The sequence below is a fragment of the Theropithecus gelada genome, chromosome 4, assembly GCF_003255815.1.
Source record: "Theropithecus gelada isolate Dixy chromosome 4, Tgel_1.0, whole genome shotgun sequence".
In the NCBI taxonomy this organism is placed as follows: domain Eukaryota; kingdom Metazoa; phylum Chordata; class Mammalia; order Primates; family Cercopithecidae; genus Theropithecus; species Theropithecus gelada.
Genome location: NC_037671.1, coordinates 117,898,992 through 117,922,984, shown reverse-complemented (window position 1 = coordinate 117,922,984; position 23,993 = coordinate 117,898,992). Strand labels below are relative to the sequence as shown.

General features: G+C 42.3%; 1 protein-coding gene across 6 annotated transcripts in view; it reads left to right on the top strand.

The window, feature by feature from the left end:
* SASH1 (SAM and SH3 domain containing 1) overlaps positions 1 to 23,993 on the top strand; it is a 285,981-nt gene that overhangs the window by 243,344 nt on the left and 18,644 nt on the right. For 3 of the 6 annotated variants that reach the window (XM_025381968.1, XM_025381966.1, XM_025381971.1), the window contains 6 exons: positions 5,077 to 5,209; positions 10,318 to 10,664; positions 16,200 to 16,274; positions 18,331 to 18,474; positions 22,372 to 22,507; positions 23,639 to 23,808. In XM_025381968.1, coding sequence (XP_025237753.1) covers positions 5,077 to 5,209; positions 10,318 to 10,664; positions 16,200 to 16,274; positions 18,331 to 18,474; positions 22,372 to 22,507; positions 23,639 to 23,808 — 1,005 coding nt within the window. Of the gene's footprint in view, positions 1 to 228; positions 414 to 5,076; positions 5,210 to 10,317; positions 11,154 to 16,199; positions 16,275 to 18,330; positions 18,475 to 22,371; positions 22,508 to 23,638; positions 23,809 to 23,993 lie in introns of those variants that run through there. The other 3 variants (XM_025381965.1, XM_025381969.1, XM_025381970.1) reach the window with 2 other exon arrangements.

The following is a 23,993-nucleotide window of genomic DNA, read 5'->3' as shown; positions in this document are numbered from 1 at the left end:
TGTTGCTTCAAGTAAAAGTTTTTGCTGCTCCTGCCTATGATGTTTCTCTCTCTTTCCTTCTTAAATTCCTCTAAATTTGCCCTTCTTCCTCTGTTTACTTCCCTACCTGGTAACCCTGAACTTTTTTGCCTGGCATTTTCACCAGTGAAAATGCGTAACTTTTGGAGAATAGTGAATATTGTTTTGAGAATTTGAGACAATGAGCATATATGGCTCAGCTGTGAATTGTGGAGGCTTTTCCTGGGGAGGACTTGCATTCAGACAGTGTTGCACATTGGTTTTCATAAGCTTATATCTGATTGGCTTCCTTCTCTTAACTTTAAGATTAATGCTGTGGCACAGCCGACCTAGAAAGCTGAAGCATATATGTCTGATCGTGCGCTAGGTTAGACAGACCAGTGTGAATTTCACAAGCAAGTACATTTCCAGTTTCAAATTGCTTTTGAGAAATGTTTAAATATCTCTCGGTGTTATGTGGCGCCGGGGGAGATAAGTGGGCTTAGTCTGGGTGTTAATTGTGACAGCGTGTTGTGTGTTTTGAGCTAGGGAAACAAGCTGAGTGAGAGCGCTTCTGCAAAGGGCAGAGTTGTAATCCTGTGATCAGCGTGGCGGTCTCAAGCGGTCCTCCAAAGGGTCTAGTTGCTCCTTGCAAGTTTGTTTTAACCTTTATTGCAGCACATTGCCACTGTGCCTGCACAGCTGTGCCATATGGCTTTTGGAAAGGATTTACTCTGCACTCTGTAGTCCCAAGAACTGTTACAGGGTCCGGTGAAGTATCTGTTACCTACCAGCAGTGACAGGTTTACTTGGAGCAGTGAGGGGATGCGTTTAGTGAGCACACAAATGTTTGTACTTACAGATGCTATTCATTTTGTTCCTTTTTTTCTGATCATCCAGCGTATAGCTGTGTTATAAAAAGTTCTCCACGCTGGCTCCATGTCTTTCCTATTAGAACATTGCAGATGTGTCAAGGATACACTTGTTCCAAAAGAAGCTGGGAAGGAGGGAGGCTCCACCCTCCTCCGGGTGCCAAACGGGCCCCATAGGTTCCTCATTCAGCGGTCTGGCCGGCGAATGGTGTGCTATCTCTTTAAAGCAGCTATAGTTTTGTGTCTTGGCTTGGTCAATTTGTTATGGTTTAAAACTGTGGAGCCAGCTGTCTGCAATCTGATGTAATGTTGCTATGGAAACCAGAAATGAAACACTTAAGCATTCACCACAGAATTACTACATATAGCATTAGCCAAAGTAATTAAAAGTTGAGCCATATGGGCTTTCTGCTGGAAAAAGTCTGCAGAGGAGAGGCTGGAAATCAAATGTTTCTGTTTACAGTATTGGAAATCCACTTTTCCACAATGTTTGGTGGGATAAGTTGCCTTTTTCTCTTGAAGGTTTTCTGGTGAGGAGCTGTCTGTATGATTGAGCTCACCTTCTCGTTTAGAAGATGAGCTATTTAACTCTGACCCAGGGTGGGGCCAGGGAGGGGAGGCCACACTCTCTCATGTTTGAATGTGTGTGAATATATACTTTTATTTTTTAACTTTAGTTTATTTAAAACCTGTTCTATAATAGTGCTGAGCCTATTTCCTAAAATCAATCATTTATTTTATATACAATGCAGATTTCCTCTATCTTCTACAAAGTTCTTCACACAGGAAGATTTCTTTTAAAATATACATAGTATTTGAATTTAAAAATTATATATTTTTGATATTTATAAATATAACAATTCTCAAGCCCCCATCCCTGGTGGTATACTTCCTGAATAAAAAGACGTGCTGTCCCGGCATGGTGGCTCACACCTGTAATCCCAGCACTTTGAGAGGCCGAGGTTGGGCAGATCACCTGAGGTCAGGAGTTCAAGACCAGCCTGGCCACCATGGCAAAACCCCATCTCTACAAAAATACAAAAATTAGCTGGGTATGGTTGTGTGTGCCTGTAATCCCAGCTAGTTAGGAGACTGAGGCTGGAGAATCACTTGAACCCAGGAGGTGGGGGTTGCAGTGAGCCAAGATCGCGCCATTGCACTCCAGCCTGGGAGAGAGAGCAAGACTCCATCTCAAAAAAAAAAAAAAGAAAAAAAAGAAAGACATGCTATGTTATTTTCAGCATTTGGGAAGTGGAATATACTTAAAAAGAGAAATATGACATGAGGAATTCAAGATTTACTCTCCAGTTTAGAAGAAATGCAAGGCTTTTACAGCGTTTTTCTGTTAAAACAGCTGGAGAGAATTTTTCAAAGGCAAATATTTCACAAGCCTTTTTTCCTCTGTACTCAGTAGGAAGTGAGAAGTCAACACCTCTCCATCAATATCATGGATGCAGCAGTACATTCTTGGGATAGGTTGTTGAACTTAAGTAACTTCTAGCCTGACTTCTAGGAAAATTTCTGTTTCACACACACACACACACACACACACACACACACACACACACATGTCTTGGATGACCTGGGTTTTATGTTGCATTTTTCTTCATATAAATTGTGCCACATCTATCTTGTCTAGTGTCCAAAACATAATCATGGAAAAGAAGGACTTGGTTGCCATGGTTTGTGATTTGTCAATGACAAACACCTCCAAATCTTGATTTTTCTAGAAAAATAAAAATAGCATTAAATCAAAGGTATAAAGAAGTGTAATTCGAAGGTATAATTCAAAGGTATGTTTCTCAAAAATAAATGGAACTTGTGAAAACAATTAAATAAGTACCTGAAATATGTTATTTTTTGCCACAGTGAATCTGGGCAGAGGAAACTAGGACTTTATGAGGAAGGCAACACCTTTAAATCTACTGTCCTGGTTTAACTATTTTGATTTCTCCTTGGAAAGTTCACTCTACTGCATATAATGATTTGTGTCTTTGTGGACTAAAATTTTTGTATTACTTTTTTCTATACCCCATTTCTCTTCTTACTGTCCACTATCCCATGCATACACATACCCACACCACCACCACCAACCAGCAAACTAGGTATGAGGTATACACGTCAGTAATTTTCATCCTATAACACAGCTTCTTATATTTTGATTACAAACAATCTGTACCTATTGCATTTTCATTTGATTTCAACATTTTTAAATGTGAGGGTGAGAGACATATTCTGGGTTTGTCCCATTGATAGTTACAGAGACTTTCTATAACATAATGTTGATTATTCTTCCATTAGAATTGCTTGGCTTTTGAGCTACATCAAGAGGGCAGAATGTTTTTAAATGTTTATATGTAATTCCATGCGCTGTGGGTTTTTCAGGTGCTGGTTACCCAGAATGAGGGTTAACCAAGTTCTCATTCCTCTGGTTGACCGCTCCAGCCGTTTCATCACACGTCAACAATTCAACCAAGTAGAAATGAAACTCAAACCAGACAATACCATTCTGTATTAGGAACTACACTTATTATCCTAATTTTTTTTTTATTTTCAGTTTTAAGCCTAATTGCCAGCATCCAGTGTAGCTTCTCCCCGGGAGTCCAGTTCCCATTCTTTATTACCAGGTACCCAGTACTTAGCTTTAATTCTGACACTTGCAGGCAACATTTTATCTAGGAATTTTAGAGAAATTGGACATAGATATCGATACACTTTACAGAAGAGAAGTCTGAGAAACACTTCTGCCTGGTGACTTGCTGATGTTAGGTTTATAGTTAACCACAAGTGGGTGAACAGTTTGCTGATAGTCATACGGGGAGAAAGTACCATGGCTCCATGCCTTGAGTTTCAGGGTGAGGACAGAGGCCAGGAAATCAGTTGTTTATATCCCTTACTATCCTTGTACTAATGTTTGTGCCATAGTGCAAAGAGGACTCACAACATGCACCATTTTTATGCCTAAGTAATGCATAGAAACGCTACCTCTTCTTCTCTTGAGGTATTATCTGCAACTCTTGCTTATCTGTTTTATTGTCTGTAACACTGAGATTAGTGAGAGCTTTTCTTCAGGAGAAAAAGTCTCTACATTAGACTCGTGTTCAGAGATGGGGCTTGTTTTTGTTTTGTGTGTTCGTTTGGGGCATTTGTCTTCCTACTATTCCATGAACGGGGTTGGAGGAAATGGAGAGAAGGTTGTTGTCAGGACATGCGATGTGAGCTGGAATTGCTCATCCGCTGCACAGGGTGTGCCGAGGCGGCTGCTCCCAGGCATGCCCACGCACCCGTGCTGCACGCTCATTTAGCCGGAGACCTCTTTTGCTGTTTCACATTTTGAACAGATACAACAGAGGAAGCTGCATATTGAATGTTGGAGCTGACTTAGAAATGAAACCCTCATTTCGTTCACAAGGAAAGGATTGTTTTTAGCCTGGGTCACTGCTGCAGAGAGAGATTTTTTTCCCTCTCTCTGTAATGTTTGATACTTGAGGGAAAACAGCTGGGCCTGAGCATGCTGACTCCCTGCAAAGTGCAATGGGCTGTGGGGAATATGGACTGTACTGTATGGCTGAAAGGTCAGCCTTTTCCCTTGTCTCTCTTGGAGGAATGCAGGGTCTGTCCTCACATTCGCCTTGTGATCCCTTAGAAGGAGCCGGGAGAGGCGGAAGGGCTGGCTGCAATGTGGCAGACAGTCTTAGCCAATGGGATGGAAGAGGCTGTTTGCATCTCTTTCCCTTTCCTGCCCTGCTGTTTTTGATTTTTGGGGGAGGGCTGGAAAAAGTCAACAGAATTTTGGTTTGGAGAAGTAGTTGATGACCACGTTAAACAGCAAGTCCTGATGGGCCAGACAGATGAGAGCCTGACCCAAACCACAGCAGTGAAACTGGAATTACAGGGCCAGCATTGGAGGGAGAGTCCTGCCGGAGTCCTCCTAAAAGAGGACAAGGAAGTAGCTGAGACAGATGCCACCACAGGCCAGTTGAGGGCAAGGATGTGTGTTTCCGTGCCTAGGACCTAATTCTACCCCGAATTAGACCTTAAGATGGTATGTGGTGCTTTGTAAACCTCTTGGGTAAATTTGTTGGTTCCCCAAGTTCAGCAACAGAGCTGCCGAGGATCAGACTGGCAGCAAGGCCAGCTATATCCAGCCGCACAGGCAAAGCTTGGAGCAATTACCTGATTAACTTTTCCTTTGTTTCTTTGCCAGTCAAGAGAACAATCGGATGATGAGACCGAGGAGTCGGTGAAGTTTAAAAGGTTACACAAGCTGGTAAACTCCACTCGCAGAGTCAGAAAGAAACTAATTAGGGTGGAAGAAATGAAAAAACCCAGCACTGAAGGTAAAAAAAAAAAAAAAAAAAGGCAAACTCCACCCTGGTTATTCCAAAAGAAATCATTTGGGGTCAGTTTCTTAGTAGAAAAGGGATACGATTTCAAGTGGAAAATGCATTGAGCTCTGGCTAAATCTGGCAGAACTGTGCCTGCCAGAAGAGTGATGCTCAGATGCGATGATGTGATGGAATGAAAGGTCCTGGTGTCAGGCGTTTGGGGTGCTTAGTCATTTACATTTAAAAGATGGGAAATGGAAATTTTCTCGAGGTGTAGTGTAGCTTCATGTATGAGCTTATACCGTTTTATATAAACTTTCTAACTTTTTCACATGAGTCTCCAATCCCAAAAAGGACTATGGTTCTTGCTCAGTGAATTTAGATCAAATTTCATATATGTACATTTTGAAGAAATGCCTAATAATCAAAGCACCTAATATCCCTTTCAGTTTCTCAGGGATGATTTGTTCTTCCTGTAGAGAGTCTCAAGTCTCAATTCAAATGGGGGCTTTAAGGACCTAGGATTCTAAGGGAATCTTTAAGACTTGTATTGCTGGAGTTAGCCAGGTGAAACAATAATGTCAAAAGAGACATCAACTTGGATTTATTGAAATGAATAGTTAGCCTTTGAAGTATAATTATGACAGTTCAAATCTCAACCTTATTCATCTCTCTTGTTAGTAATGTGCATTTGCAGTATCTTATAAATTCTCCCCAAAAAGGTAAAATTAAAAAATAAGATTTTTCTCTTTGAAAAATGATAATAATTGAATTGGATAAAAATACTGGAAAGAATATGCTTTAAAAAAAGCACATTACTTGTTAAAATGTCATATCTACATTGTGAGGAATTCCAAATTTTAACATGTAGGTTTTAAAATTATTTTTGTAGAGGCATTTTTGTTATATAGAAATAAAATAAAGTCATGTAAAGAAATGAATTTCCCCTTATTTGCAAAGATAAGGGTTTTTTGTTTGTATTGCTGCTTTTAATTTGTTTGCTATTATTCATGGGTTTAAATCCCTTAGAATAATACTGAACCTAAGTGGGTAACTGTGAGAGAATGGGCATTAGAAGGGAAAAGAAAAACATAGGGAGAGAAATCAGCTTTATGGCCAATTTCGTAAACTAGGGTTGTTTTCAATTCTGGGGTTTCATAAGGGTATCTTTTTGCGTGGTAATTCTGTTTACATTTGGATACAATGCTGATTTTACATTTGGGTGTTTTAATACCTGCCCACCAGTTGTGAATTCCACAGTATTGAATGTACCCTGTGGCGACCGTTACTGCAATCACAGACAGTGTCAGTTGGTACTGTTAGGGAGAACCATATGGGATTGCCAACATTCAACTTTAAGGGCACACTTTGTAACAAATCTCATGAATACTCGGCCAAAATCAAGTCTCAAATATAACAAATAGATGGGTGGGGTTCATCCATAACTGAGATAATGTGGGTAAAGTACCTAGTCCTGGGCCTGTTCACCAGTGGGCCCTTCACACATGATAGTGGTGTGTTAAGGCAGCCTTTCCACTAGAATAACATGATTAAAAATACAAACATTGTAATTTGCATATTTATGTCAGAATAAATCAGTCCAACTATCTTTGAGAGGCATTGGTTGAAAAGGAAAAATATACCGAAAGGGGTAACTCTAGAGTAAAAAGTAATAACCATATGGAATTCTGGCTCTGAACTTTAATTTATCTGGGCACAAATCAGGCTTCACAGATGGAAGACGGATTTAGTGAGCTCCAATCCTAAGGTACACTCTGGCATCTGATGAGTCAGGGAGCTGAGTTGCCATTGGCCAAGCTCACCGTCTTCTCAGGAGAGGCCCCAGGTGTGTGTGTTGCTCAAGGCACCTGCTTTGGGTTACCTCCCAATTCCACGCTAAACTGGAACTTCCTCCAACCCCTGCACAACAGAGAACTCTCTGAGGGTCCTCACTGGCAGTGGTACTTGGAAGAGGCTACCTTGGCCCCTGTCCATCTCACAGAGCAGGAAGGATTCATACTCCAGGAGGCACCCCCCCAACTCCCCCGCCCTTGGACTTACAAAGGGTTGGTCCTTTAACTTCCTGCGTGCCTGTGCTAATACCAAGTTGTCTGCATGATAATTATCATGTATTGAGGGCATGCCACGTGCCGGGCACTTTCCCAAACACTTTAGATTTTATGTTCTCTTTAATGTCATCCTCAGAATAGCTACCAGAAGTAAGCACTTACACCATCCTCATTTCAGAAATGAGGAAACTGAGACTCAAAGAGGCTAAGTAATTGACTCCTAGCCACTGAACCAGCCAGCAGAAGGCCCAGCACGATGTCCAGGCAGCCTGCTTCCTGACAGCTGCGTGTTCTCACTCCGTTGCCACCTCTCTCCCCAACCAGGTCTGAAGTCCTTGGAAAGCCAGGAGAGAGATCAGTTCTTCACTCACTCTCACCTTTGTACCCTGGGTTTCAAGTCCTTATCCTGGCATGGACAACCCTGGCCAGTCTTTAATCTAGGCTACATCAGTGCCCTTTACCTGCCCATTTCTGTGTCTTTGCCGTAGAATGGACACCCTTCCTTCCCTCATTGCTCACACTCAGTTCTCTCCAGGAATGAATCACCAGTTTTGTAGAAAGCTTTTCAGCTCATACAGCACCTTCACGTAACTCTTTTATGAGGATAATGTTTACTGTTATCATCACAACAGCTTTGCCAGGGATATTATGGAAAGATAGGTAGGCATTATTACAGATGAGGAAACAGAGCCTCAGAGCCAGGAAGTAATTGCCCAAGGTTATGGAACTGTGAGTGGCAGAGTCGGGCTGAATGCAGAGCATACCCCTGAGTTCCTGGCATTAAGTCAGCCCATAGCCTACCTCTCTCCTCCTGCCAAAATCACCTTGCCTTTGGTAAGCCAGTCTCAGCTGAAGAAGATAGATGGAGGCCTTCATGTGAAGGAAATCCCAGCAAATGTGATGGAGTGAGCTCATCTTGACGGTCACTCTTCCAGTAGGAGAGTTGTATGCTTAAGTCAGAGAAGGATGAGAGAAGAAATGCTCCAAGTTCAAGCAGTCCAGGTCAAGGTTGGGAATCCAGGCCACTGGTCAGGCCCAGTGCACTACAGCCTGCACTACGGGAGGCCTGCCCTCAGCACCAGCAGATGCAGCCTCTTGGGAAGCATTCACTACATATCCCTCACAACCCCTTACCAGATGCTGACTTTCCTGAACCCGAGAATAGAGCTACATTCGTCATGGACATGCATTCACCAGCTGGTTCCAGACTTAGATGTGACACCAAAGTATTGGAATCTCTGATGACAATCCTAAGCACAGAGCCCAGAAAATGTCCAAAACAGCTGCTGAGTGACAGATCCTTAGGATACGCAGGGTGGACTCACCTGAATTCTCTGAAACCCCTTAGGACTATGGGTGGAGAAGGGCCTTTGCACATCTGCATGGACACCTGGGCAGATGGTGAAGCCACAACCACACTCGACTTCTTTAATAGAGAAGTCCATGGTTGGGCTGCCCCTGCCACAGGTTGTGCCTCTAGTCTTGGCTCAGTCACTTCTTCTTGGAAGTGGAGGGTAGACTGTAACTAGAAGAGGTTGCCGTTTTTATTTCCAACAGCATAAGAACCCTTGGTCTTCACACCTTGCCAGTCAAGTGTCCTGAGGAAGGAGCGGGAAACTTCCAGGGTATTTGTACCCTGCCTCTGGGCTGGTGAATTTCTGTTAGAACCCCAAATCCTACCTTTAAAGTCCCCCTGAAAGATCCCTGATTCTTCAGGGGACTATGGGCCAGGCAGATTTTTACATCTTCTTTCCCACTTCCCACCCTCCCCACCAACGTCTGCTGGACATGAATGTAAAGTTGACCTTTGGTTGTATTTAATAGCAGCTGTTCTTTTTTTCGTTGTTGTTAGATTTGTACCTATAAATCCCATCAATTGGGAAAGTAAGCCATTTTTAGAATTTTAAAGGACTGCTGCCGTTCTTTCCCCCTCTGAGTTTTGCTCTGAACTGAGCATAGCTCCCCTTTTCTCTGACATTTACCACACACTGGCGCCCTCATCCCAGCTGGTATATTTAGTGCCATCCTTCTGTTCCAAGGAACTTTTCCTTTTTTCCTTTTCACAATTCGGCGGGTGGAAAGCTGCAGAGCTCAAAGTTTCCCTATAATTAAAGGGACACAGCCAGTTGGGATCGCTACACCCACAGTTTGACCTACTTCTTTTCTCACATCTGTTCACATAACACATGCGGAAAAGAACTCGATTTTCCTGCCAGCACGTCCAAACCTTTCCACTGGGCTCTGGAGGGCTTGGCTTGCCACCTGGCTCCAGTGAGGGCTTCAAGAGCTGGAATCCCTGAGACCAGTGGGACCCTGGAGCTGCCTGCGTGTCAGGGCCCTTAAACGCCCTTGTTGCTTCCTAGCGAGGCCTGAGTTGATGGGAGTATCTGGCCGGGATCACTGAGTTTCCTGACTTTTTACATTTGGCCTGTCAGCTGGAGATGATTTGTCAGTCACATTTGCAGGATACAACCCTTTATAGTGTTTCTCCCCACCAAAACTTCCTTGGAGATTTAATCGCTCAAATGGCATATGTACCAATAAAACAATCACTGTCAGCCATATGACATTTATCACACTCCAACTATAAAAAGTCACCAGAGCCAACATAAAGGAGTGCCTTTCAGAAGGGGGAAAGATCCTGATTCCTAGTTTCAGAGGGTTGCATTTACAAACTGGGGAGGGCATTATCTCGAAATGCTAAGGCATATTGTGATTATGGCTAGCTTAGATTTTGCAAATGGCATTTTAAATACGACTGTGAAGGTGTTAGGTCTACAAAGATATTTAAAGAAGGAGAAAACACATCTGAAACCTTTTAACGTTAAGCTCATGTGAAACCCTATATTTTCACAGTATATTTTCATTTTTCTGTACATATGTAAGTGGGAGCTGAGTTTATAAAGAGGGTCATGATACGGAGAAAGATATTGCTGTGGGCTAGCTATCTATATGGGCTAGCTTATTTTTTGCAGGGTGGTGGGTGTAAAGAAAGACGTACGCAAGAATGCAAAGGTGTGTTCACAAGAGATTCTGTTGGTTTCCCTCCAGGTGGGGAGGAGCACGTGTTCGAGAATTCGCCGGTCCTGGATGAACGGTCCGCCCTCTACTCTGGTGTGCACAAGAAGCCTTTTTTCTTTGATGGCTCTCCTGAGAAACCTCCCGAAGATGACTCAGACTCTCTCACCACGTCTCCATCCTCCAGCAGCCTGGACACCTGGGGGGCTGGCCGGAAGTTGGTCAAAACCTTCAGCAAAGGAGAGAGTCGGGGCCTGATTAAGCCCCCCAAGAAGATGGGGACATTCTTCTCCTACCCAGAAGAAGAAAAGGCCCAGAAAGTGTCCCGCTCCCTCACCGAGGGGGAGATGAAGAAGAGTCTCGGGTCCCTGAGCCACGGGGTAAGTACAGATGGTGTTTGCTTCTATGACAACCACCGTCGCAGGCACCACCTTCTGGTGTCCCTGGAGGAGTTTCAGAGTGTCCGGAAGCAAATCCGCTTGAAGAAAACGGATACTAATTATTCCTGTTCCAGAGCTTTTCTCTGCCAGCGTCCCTCCAGAAAAGGCATCACCAGCACCACCTGTGACCTGCAGCTGCTCCGGCAGAAAGGCAAAGGGGGCGGGAGCTGTGGCTTCCCCGGCAGGAGGGTGCGCGGGCGCACCTCGGTCAGCGAGTTCAATATCACCTACGTGGTGGAGAGGAGCCTGTACAGCCACCTGAACCTGACCCAGCTAGTGCGGCCTGCCTCAGACAGGACCCTGAGCAAGGCTGAGAGACAGGACCTGAGGCGGTGCCTGCTGGAGGAGGATGAGGAGGCAAAGAGGAAGTGGGCCGCCACAGTCGACCGCTGTACTAAAAGGGTTCTCTTGAGAATCCACCAGAAGTCTGTGAGTCACAAAGATGGTCCCGAGGACGGCCTTGTCATTTCTGTGATGTGCAGTCAAGCATTATGGCCTTTCTTCTGCGGGGACTGGCTTTCTCCCCTCTCTCCTGCTCATGACCTCAGGGCACATCCCACCATCACCTTCAATTTCAAATCCCGCTTTCACTTCCAGGCAACTTTCACCTTCTCTTCCATTTCTCCTCTTGTCAGATGAAGCTGTTTGAGTGCCCATTAAAATAAGCATTGAAGCTGATCCAGAGAGGGGCTTCCAGGGTACAGGGGTGGGGTTTGGCTGCCTCCAGGAGTGGCTGTCTTGATTCTCGGCCATTGTGTTACTTGACCTCAAAGAAGCTGATTCAAAACAGAAGGGCATTTCACCCTGGAAAGAGATGCTTGCTCTTGGTTTTAAAATTAAAACAATAGGAGCAGGCTAATGGAAAAACTGCCATCATCACAGTCACCAATTCGGTGATTTGAAAACATTATAAAGCACATTTATATTATTATTAGAGGCAAGCAGAAAGTTGGTAAATCTAACAACAAAAATGGGAGCCTTTTTGTTTTACTTAAGTCTATTCAATGTTCTTATCTTTATAAACAAATCAACATTTGGAAATGCCTTCCCCTAGCCTATAGATTCTTCTGTACTCAGCAAGGAATGAAGTACTCACTTTGAAAGAATAGGGGATGTTTTTCACTTTTAATACTGACTGATCAGAGACCTAGTAAGATTTATTTTCAAGGCATGACTTACTTTGAACTTCAGAATATAGATATTTTTCCTTCTGAAATTCCCACCTAACTTTTAGTTTGCACAGTGGCCCACATAAAATGGTGCACAATGAGGAAGTAGAGCTCTTGGCCCTCTGTCACCTGGCACCTTGCTTGATCTGCTCAGGACGGTTGGCTGTGGGCCCTTTTAAAGATCTGAAAGAGTAGAGTATCCTTCAATAGTGGTTTTCCCAGGGGGCCTTCACATTCATGAACAGGATGTTCTTCCCCAGACAATTAGTGTAATTTAAATTCATTCAGTCGGGTTCTGCTTTTGTGAAAGTAAAGATGGATTGGTCAATGCCATTCTTAAAACGACTTTCTCTGTTGTAAAAGAATCGTTAGGTCCTTCCTAGCCCCTGGATTTTCCAAGTATTTCCACGTGTTGACTTCCTCCCTAGATCTTATTTTCTGTCCTTTCATATTCGTGTAATTCTTGCAATACTTTTAATACTGCTAGTATGTAGCGGGAACATTTCTTCTGTCTCTTTCTGTATCATGGCAACAGTTTTTCATTGATTGAGTTATTGCTTTAGAATAACAATTCTCTTTCTCACTCATTCAGCCTCTGGTTTGCTCTGACTCACAGATATTTTGAAAAATAACCAGTCTTAGTTTTATGTATTTATTTTTTACTTTCAGAAGTGTTCTGCCCAGTTCATCTGCTCTTATACCTTTTGACATGACCTTGATAGAACAGACCCACTTCGTCTGTTAATTGATGACTCACCTCTGAGTTTACATCATGTAATACTGAGAATTTTCCCAATTTGAGCACCTTGAATTGTTGATGTGCCTCTCATGTTACTTACTGTCGGATTCATACTATAACTCCATGAGGGCTTTGTCTCTAGAAGTTATATTTCTGGGATTTGTGCTAGTTAGCGTTGTGGACCAGTGATTAATTCTTCACTGACATTGAGTATAGACATCTGGGCAAGCTCATTTCCAGGCAACACCCCCACCTAACGTGCTGTTCTGTAATCCCTCCAGGCACCACCCGCACCTAATGTGCTGTTGTGTAATCCCTATCTCAAGTATCAGTCTGAAGCTGAGTATTTTTAAAATACTGTGAGCCTGAGACAGTAATGGACAGTTTCAACACTTGTAAAACTATGTGTTCAATAGGAAGTTATATATTTGCATATTCCTTTTCTTGTAGTACAGTTGTACAATCAAAATTTAACTTTCTAATTATCCAGAGAATGTAAGAGGAAATAAGCATTCTATCTTACAATAGAAATAACTTTTTTAAAAAGGGACTAATTTTATTCCTTTGCTAGCTTTATTTAAAAAGTTATTTTCCATTCTCCTTGTCATGTATTTCTTTCATTTTATCTAAAAGTTTCCTTTATTCTTCAACCTCAATCTCTTTGTCTTTCAAAAATGCCATATTTGCTTGATGAAACCTCAGGGAAATGATAATGCTTTGTATTCACTGGAAGTGGTCACTTGTCTCGTATTTTATTTGGTCATTCAATTTTTGTTTGAGAGAACAGACATGCATGACATTTTGCAATTTTGTCCATTTTTAAATTCAACCCCAAAACATGTGTTTCCAACTGCATGACCATTCCATTGACTAGCCCTCCTCATCCCAAGCATCTATCTAAAGTGTTTTTATAATTATCAGTACAGGAGGTGTATGAACTAAAAAAACTTCATTTAGGCTTCATTTATTTAGGTCATCAATGTTAAAGGCTGGTTGATATACTGATTTATTTTTTATGAGTCTCTTTACAGACCATTTTCTCTTTTGAAGGAATGCTGTTAAAGAACTACTTGCTCTTATAGAAAAAGCTAGAAATTAATTCAAGCAATCTTTATTGTTATATTCTTTGTCACTCCTCCACTGTTAAAAAGAATCAATTCCAGATATCTTAGTCTATCATTGGAAGAGGTTTTAGTTGGTAGTTAAGAAAACTAGTCCATTCTTTAAGTTTTTCATTTTAGAAATAAAGGCATACAATAGGCATATGAAAACTTAAATGAGATTCTAATTTATTGCAGTCATAGTTTCCACATAAATTCTTTGTCAGTTATTTCATATGCATCAGAAATAACTCGGGCTCCAACATTGCAGTAGATGCTGTAGTTTAAAGCAGGGACATGCAAAACCATAAAATAATGAGGCATCTGGGCGCCATACCGTGTCTGTGAAGCCCTGAGTCACAGGAAAGAAACTAGAATAAAATCACTGCTTTTGCAAGAAGGAGGAAATGTACATGGCATTATAAGCTGGAAAGAGAAAGTTAATGTTAAAAATTAGCCTTGAGAGGTGGTCATAACATTGCTTACCCAGTTAGGTGATTTGGTGAATATGTTTGTGCAGAAAGGTTTTTCTCTTTCTATAGAATAGATATAGGTCCAGTTAAGTTGACGATAAAATAAATCACATTGCTCATTGATATTTAATATAGAATTAGGATAATGTCTATTAGAAAATAAATTGGTAGTAGATTATTTAAAACAGCAGCAGCAGCAGCACTGGTGAAGAAGAACAGCTCTGAGTCAGCCTGATGTCGGTTGTCATGAAATGCTTTCCTTATCTTTTGGCCTTCCCCTGTACCCCAGTGGCCATCTCTCACTTTGTGGCCCATTCCTGGTATGCTCCGATTTTATAGTTGAACTCCCAGATTAGATTGTAAGGCCCAGAACAAAGCTCCACCTCTGCATTTGCATATTTATAATGTTAACTAAGCCTCAACTTCAATATAACAGCTGCCAGGATGACTACCACATTCTCAGTACAGCCTTAATGAAAAGTAATGGAAGAAACCAGCATTTCGTAGAGTGTCTGCCTTATGCCAGGCAGTGCGCTAGAAGGCTTCAAATGTGATATAAGTATTATTTTAATAATGAATCTAAAGCTCAGAGAGTGTAAGTACTTTACCTGAGATAACACAGCAAGTAAGTGGCAGAACCAGGATTTGCGTCTAGATTTTTGTGATTTCAAAAACCTAGGCATTTTCTTTCTAGGATGTTTCTACTTTATCAATTCAGTTAATTTTTTATATATATATATATATTAAATAAATAAGCAATACTTATAGTATATTAGGTTGGTGCAGAAGTAATCAAAGTTTTTGCCATTGAAAAAATGGCAAAACCGCAATTATTTTTGCACCAACCTAATACATTGTACTTTTCTGTTCATTTCTTCCATTTAATAGCTGTTCATTAAACTTCTCTGAGAAGCTGGTAATACAAAATATTGAACCCTGAATCTACAATTAAACTTTCATTACTGATGTTTAAAAAAGATAATTAGTTGTAACATTAATGTGCGTTGCGGGGCGCAGGGTGGTCGCTCAGAGGCTTTTACTAGAAAAACAACAGTGAATTTGAACCAAGTTCTGCAAATACAAAAATCACTAAGATATAAGCTGTTCCATGAAAAAAAGTTACCAGAAAAACAACAGTGAATTTTAACCAAGTTCTGCAAATACAAAAATCACTAAGATATAAGCAGTTCTGTGAAGTTTTGCAACCACCTAAAAGGATAATAAAGTTTTCATTCTTTATAACATCAGCATTTGTCCTATTGAAATTAAAGAGTGTGGTCAAAGACAGTCACCGATTCATCTGTTTTCTTTCTGGGCAAATGTGGCATCTTCATTCACTGAGAGAAAAGGGTCATCATTACTTAACTTGGTCAGTTAGATGGGAAAGTTACCAGCGTTTTTGGCTAGGATGGGGAAGCAGTGAGTGAGTAATTCTCTTGGCCTGATTGGACTACTATAAACATAACCTTTCCCCCTCCTCTTCTCAGCGATTTAAAACTAAACAAAATGAAAGTCTGTTTGAAAAGCTTGCTGTTGGTGTCAGAGCCATGGGATTTTAGACCTGGGTTTTCAGGATGCCTGAGCACATGGATCCTCTAACACATATCCCTTCATTCTCTCTACTGAATGTAGCTGATGTTAGGGGAAGTTCTGTGCTGGAGACAGGGAATCTCACAGCACTGGACTCATGGAGGGTTTTTTTTGTTGTTGTTGTTTTTTAGGCTTTTTTTAAGTGGTTGGTTTTTGCATGTTAAGAGGATTCTAGACTTCTAGGGTGGGCAGAGGTCCAGTGGCCTGTGAAAGGGAAAAATGAGTGAAGTTTCCTTATGACATGACTCATGTGTTTTTTCCTCATCATTTCTCGTGTTCTACTTTCATCCTGTACACGTATTTGTGATTCAGAGATGTCCTGCAAATGGGGACTGTTGGGTTGGTGCACCCCCGGCTGGCTTAAGCATAACTGGAGTTTTTCTGCCCTGCCCTCTTTTCCACAGAGAACCTGCAGTTTTGGAGGATTTGACTTGACAAATCGCTCTCTGCATGTTGGCAGTAATAATTCTGACCCAATGGTGAGTAGCGTTGGAGGAAAGCAAAAGATATGGATTCAGGCGATGAGGCTGACAATAGTTGACCATTGAGCATCTTTGAGAACTGATAGTGGGTACTGTTTTCCTTGGTAATCCTCAGTCACGTTTAGAGAAAAGCTCTATTTCACTCACCTTATGGACTCCACCGTTCCACATGGAATGAATAATGACCACTCTCACTGCCGTCTCCTTCCCTGAGTAGCACAGTTCCTTTAGTGCCTTTGCTTCCGGTTTTCTTCAAGTAACAAATCCAGATAAGTCTGGCCTCTGTGGTCTGAGTCATTTTGCACATGGCCTTTTCTTCTTGCTAGTTTCTAGCACGTAACTACGACACACACATAGTGCCATGAAGTGGAGCCCTGTGGGTATGTGCTGGTATTTTGGAACACCAGTCTTATTACAGGCCCAGTACCTGGCCCCGCATGGCCTATACTAAGCCTAGGGTTTTGTGGTCTGGGGTGTCCTGGAGTGAACTTAGTCTCCATGAGACCAAAGCAGACCAGACCGCTCAGGGATCTGGTATCAGGCCCAGGTGTCTGCCCCTCAGACCTGCTTTGGGGTCATAGTCCAGGGACAGGCCACCACAGTGGCACACAAGTTTTGTTCCCTGAAGTTTGTTTTCTCAGACCCCAAGGGTGAAGGTGAGTCCTTTTTTTTTTTTTTTTTTTTTGAGACGGAGTCTAGCTTTGTACCCAGACTGGAGTGCAGTGGCACAATCTTGTCTTGTCGGCAATCTTGTCTCACTGCAACCTCCGTCCCAATGTAGCAGTTCTCCTGCCTCAGCCTCCCGAGTGGCTGAGATTACAGGCATATGCCACCATGCCCAGATAATTTCTGTATTTTTAGTAGAGATGGGGTTTCTCCATGTTGGCCAGGCTGGTCTTGAACTCCTGACCTTGTGATCCACCCGTCTTGGCCTCCCAAAGTGCTGGGATTACAGGCGTGAGCCACCGCGCCCAGCCTTTGGTGAGTCTTATATATAGTTTAGTTTGTCCTTTGCATTGTGTCATAAAACTGTAAAATGAAGATTTCGTGTTTCATATTTGTTATGATCATGGTTCAGCTAAAATACCCACCTGGGATGTATATGAAATGTTTTGAAAATTTCCTGGAAGAGATTTAAACTGTTTTATTTGGCTATCAAATTATATTGATTCTTAAGCCAATAGTTTTCTGCTGTCAATCTTTTTTAGAAATGAGAGAAAATATGATTTGTTTTCTTTCTCAGAGAAAAGTTTGTTTAAAAAAAAAATGCAAACTAGAATGAGAGATGACCACAATCTAGTTTGTTAGAAATGTACACACTGAGCGCTATAGTGATAGAAATCCAATCAGATGTTGCTTTTCTAACGAGTGAGCTTAACCATTTGTTCTAACCTCTTTCTCAGGGCAATTCAGTAGTATTATCCCTCTCTTCTCCCTCATTGCTGGGATTACATGAACATAGTAAATCACTTTTTTTTTTTTGGAGATGGAGTCTCACTCTGTTGCCCAGGCTGGAGTGCAGTGACGCGATCTCGGCTCACTGCAAGCTCCGCCTCCCGGGTTCACGCCATTCCCCTGCTTCAGCCTCCCGAGTAGCTGGGACTACAGGCGCCCGCCACCACGCCTGGCTAATTTTTTGTATTTTTGATAGAGACGGGTTTCACCGTGTTAGTCAGGGTGGTCTCAATCTCCTGACCTCGTGATCCACCCGCCTCAGCCTCCCAAAGGTAAATCATTCTTTACTGATGAAATGCAGTCCCCTTGGGTGTTAAAAATAGCAGGAAAAATGTAACCTGATAAGGATGTACTAAAAGTAAGTAAAATAAAAACTGACTCACATCCCACTGTCAGCAAACAAACAAAAAGCCCTATAGTCAATAAGCTTTCATTTTTAATCAAAGAGATAAATAACAGCACAGAGTTAACACAAGAAAAACTTAAAGATCCTGAGGAATGCCCATATTTCTGAGAGCTAGGACAGTAATGGTTTAAATCATAAAATCTGTCCTTCATCTTTTGTGAGCAACAATACTTGCAACATTTTGTTTTACAGGGTAAAGAAGGAGACTTTGTGTACAAAGAAGTCATCAAATCACCTACTGCCTCTCGCATCTCTCTTGGGAAAAAGGTGAAATCAGTGAAAGAGACGATGAGAAAGAGAATGTCTAAAAAATACAGCAGCTCTGTGTCTGAGCAGGTATGCAGCTACCTGGTAGAATGTTCCCTTGGTTCTTCCTGACAAGAAAAGCTGAGGATGGCCCACCTGAGATTTTAAATGGTGCTAAATATACATATTCCTTGGCATTAACGTGCTCCAAGTCCGTGCTTTATTTACATAGAGAAACATTGTATTCGGCACACATTTATTAAGCACTTTGGGCTCTTCAGCACCGTGCTTGGTGCTGGGGAATACAAAATATAGGACTTGCCTTCTGTGTACAGACAAGAGAAAGAGACATGTAAAGAAATGGTTACTCTTCAGTGCAATAGGCGTTGTAAATTTGAATGCAAAGGAAGCATTTTATTTTCTAAACTATGCCTTGCTACAGAATGGATGTTACCTGAATCAAACCTAAAACTTTTTTTTTTGAACAGCAGACTTGTCGATCATAGCATAAGTTGTTCTAGAAGCACATAGCCAGTCTAAGAAATAAACTCGGAGTTCTTCCTGGGTACCAGACTTTGGTAATAATGTTTCAGAGCGTGGTGTTTTCCCTCATTTGCCCTATCTGTGGCCATGAAGAAAGGTATCACAGAATAGATTTTTCCCCCCTAGATCTATAATTTTGTTGCTAGAAAAATGACTGTTTCTGTCTTAATTGCATGGGTGGCGGGAGTAAAGACAGTTGGAGAGCTTGGCCTCAAGGTAATTATGACCCTTCAATTTTCAAGACAGTCTCCTCCGGCACCTGTACAGCATTCATTTTGTAGCCTGTTGAAGTACCTGTGTATGAGCTGGTTGTCTGCTTGAAATATGTAGGTAATGCAGTTTATCTGCCAAATAAAAACAGCAGTGAAAGCAGACATTTTTGCTCAGCTGCTGCTCTCTGGTGGGCACAGTGAGCTAAAACCAAGCATCACCCCTATGTGAATGACAGCACCACCAGCCTGCCACCCGCCTCACTTGATTCAAACAATGCCTGCATGGCAGCTTCAGTTGATTACAGTGATTCTCATGGGGAAGGGGTAAGAGGGTATCATTTTGCTCCCCCATGCACCCCAGGGCAATGTCTTTCAATGGTCAGACTGGGTTGAGATGAAGTGGAATAGATATTGCTGACATCTAGAGCAGCAGTGCCCAGTCATTTTGCACCAGGGACTGGTTTTGTAGAAGGCAGTTTTTCCACGGAGCTGGGGTGGGTGGTGGTTTCGGGATGATTCACGTGCATTACATTTATTGTTCACTTTATTTCTATTGTTATTACATTGTAATATATAATAAAGTAATTATACAACTCACCATAATGTAGAATCAGTGGGAGCCTGAGCTTGTTTTCCTGCAACTAGATGGTCCCATCTGGGGTGATGGGAGACAGTGACAGATCATCAGGCATTAGATTCTCATAAGGAGTCTGCAACTTAGATGCCTCATGTGCACAATTCACAACAGGATTCGTGCTCCTATGAGAATCTAATGCCACTGCAGATCTGATAGGAGGTGGAGCTCAGACAGTAATGCGAGTAATGGAGAGTGGCTGTAAAAACAGATGAAGCTTGGCCTACTCACCCGCCACTCACCTCCTGCTGTGCGGCCCACTTCTTAACAGGCCACAGACGGGTTCTGGTCCATCGCCCGGGAGTTGCAGAATGCTGATCTAGAGGATAGAGGCCAGGGACACTGCCAAACATCTTAGCATGGACAGGACGGCCCCCACAGCAAAGAACTGTCCATCCAAAATGATCAGTGCTCAGGCTCAGAAACCGTGGCTTATTAGACCTGCAGGAGATGTTGGACTGCCTTCAGTGTGTCTTATCCACGATTGTTTTCTGTATTCTTTTCATTCTCTTGTCCCTATGGATGAGGGAGTGATAGTGGTTCTGTATTTCTTCCCAGCAATGAAGCAGTCAGCATGCTAGTGAAAGCGTGATACTAATTTAAAGCATGTTATTAAGTTTGCTTTTCCCCCAAATTGAAACAGCCACTAAAACTCTTCAGCTTATGTTCAAAGAGGTTTTATGCTTTATGAATCATAAGCATAGAATTTTAATATCATTTTGACGTTTTTCAGTAATGTTACTACCATATAGCAATCTTATGTGCTTAGTTCTATTTTTTTAAGGCAGTCATTTCACATAAGTTAAGGAATAAAAGAAATAACTGATCATTATAAATTTTCTGTAAAGCAAAAATAATGGAAGGTTTTGTGTGGTTGGTTTTTTTGTTTTTGTTTCCAGACAGAGTCTCACTCTGTCACCCAGGCTGGAGTGCAATGGTGTGGTCTTGGCTCACTGCAACCTCCGCCTCCTGGGTTCAAGCAATTCTCCCACCTCAGCCTCCCGAGTAGCTGGGACTACAGGCGCGTGCCACCATACCCAGCTAATTATTGTATTTTTAGTAGAGATGGGGTTTCACTACATTGGCCAGGCTGGTCTCGAACTCCTAACCTTGTGAACCACCCACCTTGGCCTCCCAAAGTGCTGGGATTACAGGCATGAGCCACCGCGCCCACCTTGTGTGTTTTTTTATGAAAACTTTTGAGTAAATATACCAACCATTATGGCAGGGATATTTGTTTTCTCTGATACTGCTATATGCCCAGTACCTGGAATAGTGCCTGTTATTGTAGGTAATTAATAAACACGTGATGAATAAATTAATAATTTTAAAAAGCATTTGAAAATATATCAGAGATCCACATTTACTATTGCTGTTTTTCAAACTGCATGCTTTTTTCAGAAGCGTTACAGAAGAATTTGATGGGAAAAAAATCACTTATTTTATGATGCAGAAAGGAGGAATGAATTTTTTTTTTTTTTTAAGGAATTCATACTTTGGAGCTTCAGTAACTTCCTAATAATGTCAACTTTAGTTTTCTTTGTTGTTTTTGAGGTCGCTTGCTCACTTTCCTCACATTGAAAGCACTAATGTGTGTTGGATCAGAAACTACTGTTGCTGATGTCCTCAGATGTTTATAGGGCCTGTGGAACTGTGTTAAGGCCCTTCTGATGATTCGGCAGCATGCAAATAGCAGGTTGCGTTTAGTTGGTTTTGTGCTCACGTGGCTGTGGCCATATGTAATATGCCAGAGACTTTTCTATTTTGGCAAGTAAACAATTGTCACTGCAAACTTTCTGAAGTGTAACATCGTGTATTGGTATAGCACCATGAATCAGATAAGCATGCTATGCTCAAATGTGCAAATGAGGAGCCGCTGAGAGGGTAATACTTAGCTACCCAAAATGCAGAAAGTACTGCTGAGTCACTCCCATCAGGATTCTGGTCTGAAAGAGACTCCCAGCTTTTTACTGACAGCACTTTAGAAAAGTGAAAGAAGCTAAGACTTTAGAGTGACATACGGAAATTTTATTGTAGACTGGAAAATAGTATGTTTGCTGTCTATTTGGGTTTTAATTTTGTATTTCTTTAGCCAATGCCAATAATTTGTATAAATAGAAACATAAGAATCTAGCCAATTTTTCCCCCAAGGAGTATACTTTTTTAAAAGTGCAAATGTTTCCTATCCAAGTAGATTAAATATCCTCTGACTGCACTTCCAGGTATTCCATTAATCATGGATTGTACTTGATCTACATTTGAAGTCCAGCCTTGCTACTGGGCTTTTGTGTGTGCTGAGTCTCTAAGCCTTTAAGTATTTTGTCTGTGTGGTAGATAAATTTTTTTTTTCTTGGAGATTTCAAGAATATCTACTTGAGAATGAGAAATAATATTTGAGTGGTTAATAAATAGTAACATTGCCCATAACTTTAAAGTAAGCAAGGATATAGGTTTAAAAGGAGGAGAATATTGGTTATAGAATCAAATATGAGTGTAGATTGATTTGATTGATTTCATTGAAGACCAAGTCACTGAGAATTACAAAACAACAGCTGTGCACTCTGATGAACTTCTTCATTTTGTTGAAACCCATGGCAGGATTCGGGCCTCGATGGAATGCCTGGCTCCCCTCCGCCTTCACAGCCTGACCCCGAACACTTGGACAAGCCCAAGCTCAAGGCCGGGGGTTCCGTAGAAAGTCTTCGCAGTTCTCTGAGTGGGCAGAGCTCCATGAGTAAGTCTAGTTTGTCATTGTAGATTATTGTCTTTGGAGTTAATATGTGACATATACTGAGCACTAGGTTCAGGCAATTTTAAGGTGAATAAGACCAAGTCCTGCCCTTCAGGTGCTATTAGAGAACCGGACCTGCAAACTCTCTGGTTGTGTCTGGTTATTAGTAGACATGCAGCAGCAGCAGCCCAAAAGAGGAGGTGATGCATTTTGATCAGAGACAACAGGGAAAGCATCTCAGAAGAAGGATCTAGAGAGCAGGGGGATAAGCCAGGGAGACGAGCACATGCAGGTGACCAGTGAAATAAAGGGAATGGGGAAGGGAGGGAATTTTATATGTGACTGATACATTCGGGCCAATGGTAGTTGGAGTTGGCTGAATGGTAGGAAGGAAAAGATCAACTTTTTATTTTATTTTTATTTTTAATTTTATTTTTTGAGATGGAGTCTCACTGTCTCCCAGGCTGGAATGCAGTGTTGTGATCTCAGCTCACTGCAACCTTCGCCTCCCTGGCTCAAGGGATCCTCCTCCTGCCTCAGCCTCCCGAGTAGCTGCACTACAGAGGCATGCCACCACACCTGGCTAATTTTGTGGCAGAGATGGGGTTTTGCCACGTAGCCCAGGCTGATGGAACTCCTGGGCTCAAGCAGTCCGCCCACCTCAGCCTCCTAAAGTGCTGGGATTATAGGCATGAGCCACCGTGCCCCGAGATCAAATTTAAGCCTACCACTAAGTTCTTACCCTTTTGGGCACATGATATGACCACTCTGAATTTGTTTCCTCATCTGTAAAATGGTTCGAAAGAGTGTGCATTACCACTGAGAGGTCACGAATGTTCAGAGCAGAGTCTAGTGACTGGTCCTGCAGTGTCCTCCACACGGGAGCCTCGGTGCCACATGGATTCCCAGGTCTTGAGGGTAACTTGCTGTGAGTCCCCTGTCCAGTGAGGAGCTGAGGGATACCACTCGGAGAATTCATAACTGGGCCCTGCCCTGGTCCTGACAGAGGGTTGTGGCTCAATGCTTCCTTTCTCTGGGCCTTCGTTTCCTAATCTGCCTTACCTTCAATACCTTTCTGCTTTGCTGGGTGGGAAATCTGTATCTACCCTTGTTCTTCCTCTGTTTCCTGTACAGGTGGTCAAACAGTGAGCACCACCGATTCCTCAGCCAGCAACCGAGAAAGCGTCAAGTCGGAAGATGGGGATGACGAAGAGCCGCCTTACCGAGGCCCGTTCTGTGGGCGTGCCAGGGTGCACACCGACTTCACCCCCAGTCCCTATGACACAGACTCACTCAAGCTCAAGGTATGTCTCTCCCTGGCCTCAGAGCAGCTAACTGGGCTCTTCCTTTTCTCTAGGAGGCTTTCTTTCCTCCTTACTGTTGAATGCTGGACTACTATGGTATAGACTGGACAGTATCTTGGCTACCTCGATCACTGGTCTCCTCTGTAGTGAAAAACAGAACAAGAACCAGCCAGCCCTCGAGGCCG